This window comes from Chiloscyllium plagiosum, chromosome 3 (assembly GCF_004010195.1).
Source record: "Chiloscyllium plagiosum isolate BGI_BamShark_2017 chromosome 3, ASM401019v2, whole genome shotgun sequence".
Lineage (NCBI taxonomy): Eukaryota > Metazoa > Chordata > Chondrichthyes > Orectolobiformes > Hemiscylliidae > Chiloscyllium > Chiloscyllium plagiosum.
Genome location: NC_057712.1, coordinates 39,849,207 through 39,855,502, shown reverse-complemented (window position 1 = coordinate 39,855,502; position 6,296 = coordinate 39,849,207). Strand labels below are relative to the sequence as shown.

General features: G+C 43.2%; 1 protein-coding gene across 2 annotated transcripts in view; it reads left to right on the top strand.

Moving 5' to 3' along the window:
• The window catches only part of LOC122542638 (interferon-induced, double-stranded RNA-activated protein kinase-like), a 44,474-nt gene that overhangs the window by 33,358 nt on the left and 4,820 nt on the right, over window positions 1-6,296 (top strand). For both annotated transcript variants that reach the window (XM_043680642.1, XM_043680634.1), the window contains 4 exons: window positions 437-465; window positions 1,248-1,311; window positions 3,103-3,143; window positions 4,558-4,681. In XM_043680642.1, the coding sequence (XP_043536577.1) occupies window positions 437-465; window positions 1,248-1,311; window positions 3,103-3,143; window positions 4,558-4,681 (258 nt within the window). The remainder of the gene's footprint in view (window positions 1-436; window positions 466-1,247; window positions 1,312-3,102; window positions 3,144-4,557; window positions 4,682-6,296) is intronic.

Sequence of the window (6,296 nt, the reverse complement as noted above, 5' to 3'; positions counted from 1 at the left end):
ATAGGGTAGGGGAATGGGTTTGGGTGGGTTATTCTTCAGAGGGTTGGTGTGGACTTGTTGGGCCAAATGGCCTGTTTCCACACTGTAGGGAATCTAAAAAAAAAGTAGATGTATTTGCTGATGACTGCACAACTTTTAGCACCATTCACAACTCCTCAGATACTGAAGCAGTCCCTGTCCAAATAGACAATGAATGATTTCAAACCTAAATTCTACTGGCACTTGAAGGAAGTGAACCTGTAGTGTTAAGTGGGTAGACAGAGGGAATGGAGGCATCTGGATTGGTCTACAGAGGGCTGACATAAATTTGATGGGCTGAATTACCTCCTTCTGTGCCATTTATGATTGTGTTATGACAGTAAAGCAAACTTTGACTACTGGTTATCAGCTGTCAATTCTCCTGTCTTCAGAACTAATTCTAATTTTTGTTTCCTAGGATTCTACTACTGGATCCAGATCAAAACGGTATGATTATTCATTGCCATAGTATACATTCTGCTTGTGATTTTGGTGCATTCTGTTGGCATTTATACAATAGCTAATGGTGGCGGCTGTGCCTTAGTGAGCTAGCATCGTGTCTGTGAGTCAGGAGGTCTAATGTTCAAGCCTCACTCTCAGAGACTTGAGTAGGTTATTGATCTTGATTTCTCCCCCCACCCCAATCAATCTTGTCTGGGATGCCTCCTCTCAGGTGAGATGTTAAACCCAATCTGTCTGGCTCTCAAAGGAACCCACGGTTACTCTTTGGAAGGAATGCTCCTGGTGAATATTTGTTATTATTTACTGTTTAAAACACATTAATAAAGGCAAAGTTCTGGAGAAACTCGGCAGGTGAGGCACCATCTGTAGAGCGAGAAACCATGTCAGTTTTCGAGTCCAGTGACTTCTTTAGAACTGCATCCCTCTCCACAGATACTGCCAGACCTGCCAAGTTTCTCTCGCATTTTCCCAACTTTATTAGCCCATTGCCATTTTGTGTATGTTTGCTGTCAGCAAATTGGCTGTGGTATTTTCTACCTTACAACAATGACTGCATTCAAAACTGTTTCACTCATTGGAAGATTCCTTGGCACCTAAAGTCTTGACAAGTGAGTGATTACAGTTTGGTGTTTTATATCATCTTTTCTGATTCAGTGAGGTTTCTTAATTCCATCCCTTTGTGAGTTAGGAGATCCTTTCTGGGTGGGGCCGAAGGATGTTTGGTTATTTGGAAAGTCAGAGTGATTGAAAATTGTTTCTTTTTATAGCATGAGGCCATTAGCACCAAGCTTTTCTCGTCTGAGCACGGAAACAGATTCTGCATCTTCTCAGGTACCCTATTCAGTTCTCAAAAGACCAATTGTTCAAGGACTTGCTGTTTGAATGCTGTTTCCCTTCGTAGAATGACTGACATTACCGCACAGAGGATTCTCTTCAGCCCATTGCGCCTACCCCCAGCAGAGCTGTGTACCTGAGTGGCAGTTTCCCTGTACCCTCTTCTGTTTTTTTTCTAAGTTTTCCAAATGAACCGCAGTGGTTCAGGAAGACAGCTCACTACCACCTTGTCAAGGATCATCAAGCATGGGAACAAATCCCAACCTTACTCGCAATTTGCACATTTCATGAAGGAACTTTTTAAAGTTCTTATATCAATAATATAAATAACTGTCATATCAATGATCTAGTAACCCCTGGTGATATTTATTCTGTGTTCTAAGAATCTTACTCATGAGAACATTTCTCCTACATTCCATTTAATTCTTCAAATCAGAATTCCTGGGTGATTCCTAAACCAGGGCTTCAGAGACTAAAGCCCAAAGTACAGGTGAACACTCCATTGTAGTGTTGAGAGACTCCTGCACAGTTGGGGGTGTTATTTTCAGTTAAGACATTAAAATAATGCAAAACAGAATTAGCTGGAGAAACTCAGGCAGGTCTGGCAACATCTGTGGAGATATTGCTGAGTTAAAGTTTCGAGCCGAATGACCCTTCTTCAGAACATAATTTTCAGGTTTACAGCAGTTTCAGAATTTCCAGTTTGTGGGCAGCAACCACTTTCTCTTTTTCAGTGGACATGCAATGCCATAACAGCTCCATTCCCCATTGGGATGATCACAGGACTGTCCGCTTCTTCCTGGAATAAAGATTAGATTAGATTCCCTACAGTGTGGAAACAGGCCCTTCAGCCCAACAAGTCCACACTGACCCTCTGAAGAGTAACCCACCCAGTCCCGCGTGGGTACCTGCGTGGGCCCCTGCATGGGCCCCAGTCTCTTTGTGGGGTACCTGGAACATTCCTTGTTCTAATTCTATTCAGATTCTCTCCAGTATTCTCCCTGCCTCATTAAACCAAAGCCTTATCTATCTCCTCAGGCTGATGTGATGGGGAATCAAATCTCCTAATGTTCTGATCAATACTTCTCTCTGTTCACCAACAGCAGAAAAATATTGTATTCTGTGTGGGAGAAGGTGCTGCACACAAATTGCTGCTGAGCTCACCTAAATTGTAATTGTGACTGTGCTGCTCAAGATGCCTAATCCATTCTTTGTGCCCTCCAATTACTGATTCAGGAGGTCATGAGTTCAAGTCTCACTTCAGGAGCTTGAGCCACTGAGTTCAGAATGAGGAGCGTTGGGAGGTGCTGTTTTCTGGTTGAGATATTAAGTCAATGCGCAGTCTGCCTAGAGCACGATTGTGACCATTGAACTGAACTGAGGTGGACACCAGCAGAGAAGAGCTGGAGCCAAGTGTATCCCACAGTCTGTGGGACCATTAGCTTGGGAAGCCTTGTGGTGAATCTTTGAGCACTTGAAGGCATCATTGTGACTTGCAAAGGATAGAAGCAATGCAATTTCTCCAAACCATTACAATCTTCCATATTTTCAAACATTTGTCCTCAGAACTGTTTTCCTTGCCCTTGGCTTACCCTGGATTAAATCTGCATTCTGAACATTCCTGAAACAAATGATCAGATCTTGGGTACCTCCCACAAGAATTCAGGCATGTGCTCTCAATCGTCGTGGAAGCTATGACTGTCAGTTCCTCATGTTTTCCTAGGAATAGTCTGCCTTAGGTCCAAACCAAACAGAAACCTAATGACCTCTTCACTTTTAAATTTACAGATGAACAATAAAAATGGACAAGTTCAAGGCCTGGAAATGAAGTAAGCGATAGTTCAAACATTAAAATGCTGTGAATGAGCAATACTCCCTCCAATGCATGTAGGCCACTTTGTTCCGGTCACTGTGGAATACCTTGAAAGTGTCACTCCATCAGGTGGCACTGGGATCACCATAACAGGGGGCAAACAGTGTATACTGCTCTCAGCTGTGGCTCAGACACTTGTAGACCACTTCAGTACACTTGAAAGAACTGCATTGTCAGAGGTGCCATCTTTCAGGTGAAAGGATAATCTCAGGCCCTGTTTTGACTCCTCAGGTGGATGTAAAATGTCCCAAAGCCAGGTTTTTGAACTGACCTGCCTGATGGGATCCCTCTGGACAGGATTGGATGTACATTTAGACCTCGCCAAAGAGAGCAGTTATTCCTTCCCCCTTCACAGTCCCCTTTACTTTTTATTTTTGCGTTTAAGTTTTAAACTATTCAAATTCCCAAAGTGCCTCAGTCGAACCTACACTCAAGTTTGACATAACCGCTGCGCTATCCTACCTGCCAGAATGTCTTTGTATCTTATGAAGGTATTGAGGTACTGCTCTGCCTCACAGCAGTGTATGATGGGAATTTTCAGCCCACACTCAAACAGTAGGCCTATGTGTTTTTGCTTCAATACTTAAATACAAATACAGTGCACTCCAGAAGGGTTAGATTTGCAAGGCAAATCTCATGCAATTCCCCTTCCTCCAATTCTCTGTCTGTTAAAGGTAACAATGAAGGACCTACTGTACCTCTAACCCTATGTTAATAATTAACCATCCACTTTTGAAATGGATTATGTAGCTCACTCTCATCCTTTCTAGCCCAAATATTCTGGTAGGTGCCATCATCTCCCACTTCCACAAACTAGAGCTCATTCCAACACTGTGCTGTCCGAGCTTATAGTAAACCCTGATCATACGTGTACTCATTGAACGACGCTGTTGCCAGGTTTACTGAAGACGATATTAACATCCTCAACCATGTCTTCTAATCCCTTCATTGTCTTGTTCCTCCCTATCTCTTCAATCTCACCCAGCCCCCATAGCCCTGCAGAATCTCTGCACTCCTGAAATCTTTCCTCTTGCACATATCTTATCTGAATCCCTGGTGACTGTGGCTTCAGCTGCTAAGTCCTTGCTGGTGCAGGTCGCAGCTGATGTTATTAATGGACGAGTCAGATCCCAGATTGAAACCTGGCTTGAAAGGTTTTGGTTTTAACAAAGTGGTCTCTCGTTGAACCATAAGCATGAAATTCTTTTTTTTTAACGTTTCTGTGAAACTCTCTGGTTTGGTTTAGCACCTTTAAAGGCATCATATAAATACTAATTCTTGTTGTAAGACAGGGGAAATGTGTGCATTAGGAAGTTTTTGGATGCTTGTATGTTTCTTGTTAATTGTTCTGGTGTACTGAACATTTCTAGAATTGACGGATTTTCAGAGTTTGAAGAAATTGGAGGAGGAGCCTTTGGCCATGTTTACAAAGCTAAGAACAATGTTGATGGACAGTACTATGCCATCAAGGAAGTCTTAATGCAGAATGAGTGAGTTTACTTTTAGCCTTCTTAATTTCTTTGTTATTATAAAGAGAAGTACAATGTAAGCAACAAGACACTCTCACCAAAGGTCTTCAGACCCCAAGACACTTCTCAGCCATAGACCCCGGGTTCGCAAGGCATCCTACACCCTTAAGCCCCTTAGTCTCCACAGACCCTTCACCTACCAACCTTCAGTTCCCAAGACATCCTCCACCTGTAGCCTTTCAGTGCACAAGACACCCTTCACTCAAAGACCCTCAGTACTCACATATCCTTCACCCATCATCCACCAGTCCCCAAGATACCCTTCACCCATAGACCCTCAGTCCCAAGGCACCCTTCACCCAGAGATTTCAAGTCCCAAGACACCATCCACCTGTAGACCTTAAGTCCCCAAGACACCGTTCACCCTGAGTTCCCCAGTCCCCAAGGTATCCTGCATTCATAACCCCTCAAGACACCATTAACAGATCCTTTCACTATGTGTGTCTCACTTGTATGCTGTGTGAATCTGTCCTCTATCCTTCCTTCCTTTGTTAATAAGGGACAGTGGGAGAGTTGTGTTGGAGTTGAGGCAGCCCATTATAGGGAGAAAGTAAAAACAGCAGGGAACAATTTGGAGATCACAAGATTTCAGTCTTGTGGAGATACAAGAGAAGTTGGGATTGTTCTCCATGTGGCACAAAAGCTTGCTGGGAAATTTAATTGAACCTTTTGATAGAGTGAATAAGAAGAAACTGCTCCCACTGATAGGAGGAGAATGAACAAACTGAGGTCATGGATTTAAGGTAATTGACTCAAAACCCAGAGGAGACTTGAGGAGAATCATCGTTTGTGCCAGGAGTTGTTAAGATTTAGAATTCTCTGCTTGAATAATCACTGGAAGGCAATCTAACAAAGTTTCAAGAAGAAATTAGATTAGGATCAGATGAGTGGAGCTAATTGGATAGTTCTTTCAGGGAGTTGACACAGGTATAGTGGGCTGTGTGGCCTCCCGTGTTGTACAGTTCCAATAGGCTCACTGAGATATATTTTCAGAATTGGCCAGGGTAGGGCAGGGGTGGGTGTGTGCTTAAGCATGATTAGTTTGCTCTCCTTGAAAAGGACAATTAACATTTTACAACTAAATTTATGATCTGTCACACAGAGGTTTGAACCACCGACTGTGTAGTTGCTTGGACTTCTTTCAACTGTATCAGTAATATCCAATAACATTATAGCAATGAAGAAAAGTTGCAGACCTTGTTCAGCTTCACAGGGAAGGTTCAGAACCTGACTCGGATCTTTGCTATGATGATGGGTACAGTGATGAGGAATGTTACCCCTGCTGAGTGAGACAGCACTGAGAATCTTGTGTTAAAGATCAGTGAACACACAACTCATGAGGCTGAGAAAGATGTCTGTATGTAGATGGGGGTAGGTGGGAATATTAGATTACATTACATTACAGTGTGGAAACAGGCCCTTTGGCCCAACAAGTCCACACCGACCCGCCGAAGCGCAACCCACCCATACCCCTACATTTACCCCTTACCTAACACTATGGGCAATTTAGCATGGCCAATTCACCTGACCTGCACATCTTTGTGACTGTGGGATGAAACCGGAGCACCCGGAGGAAACCC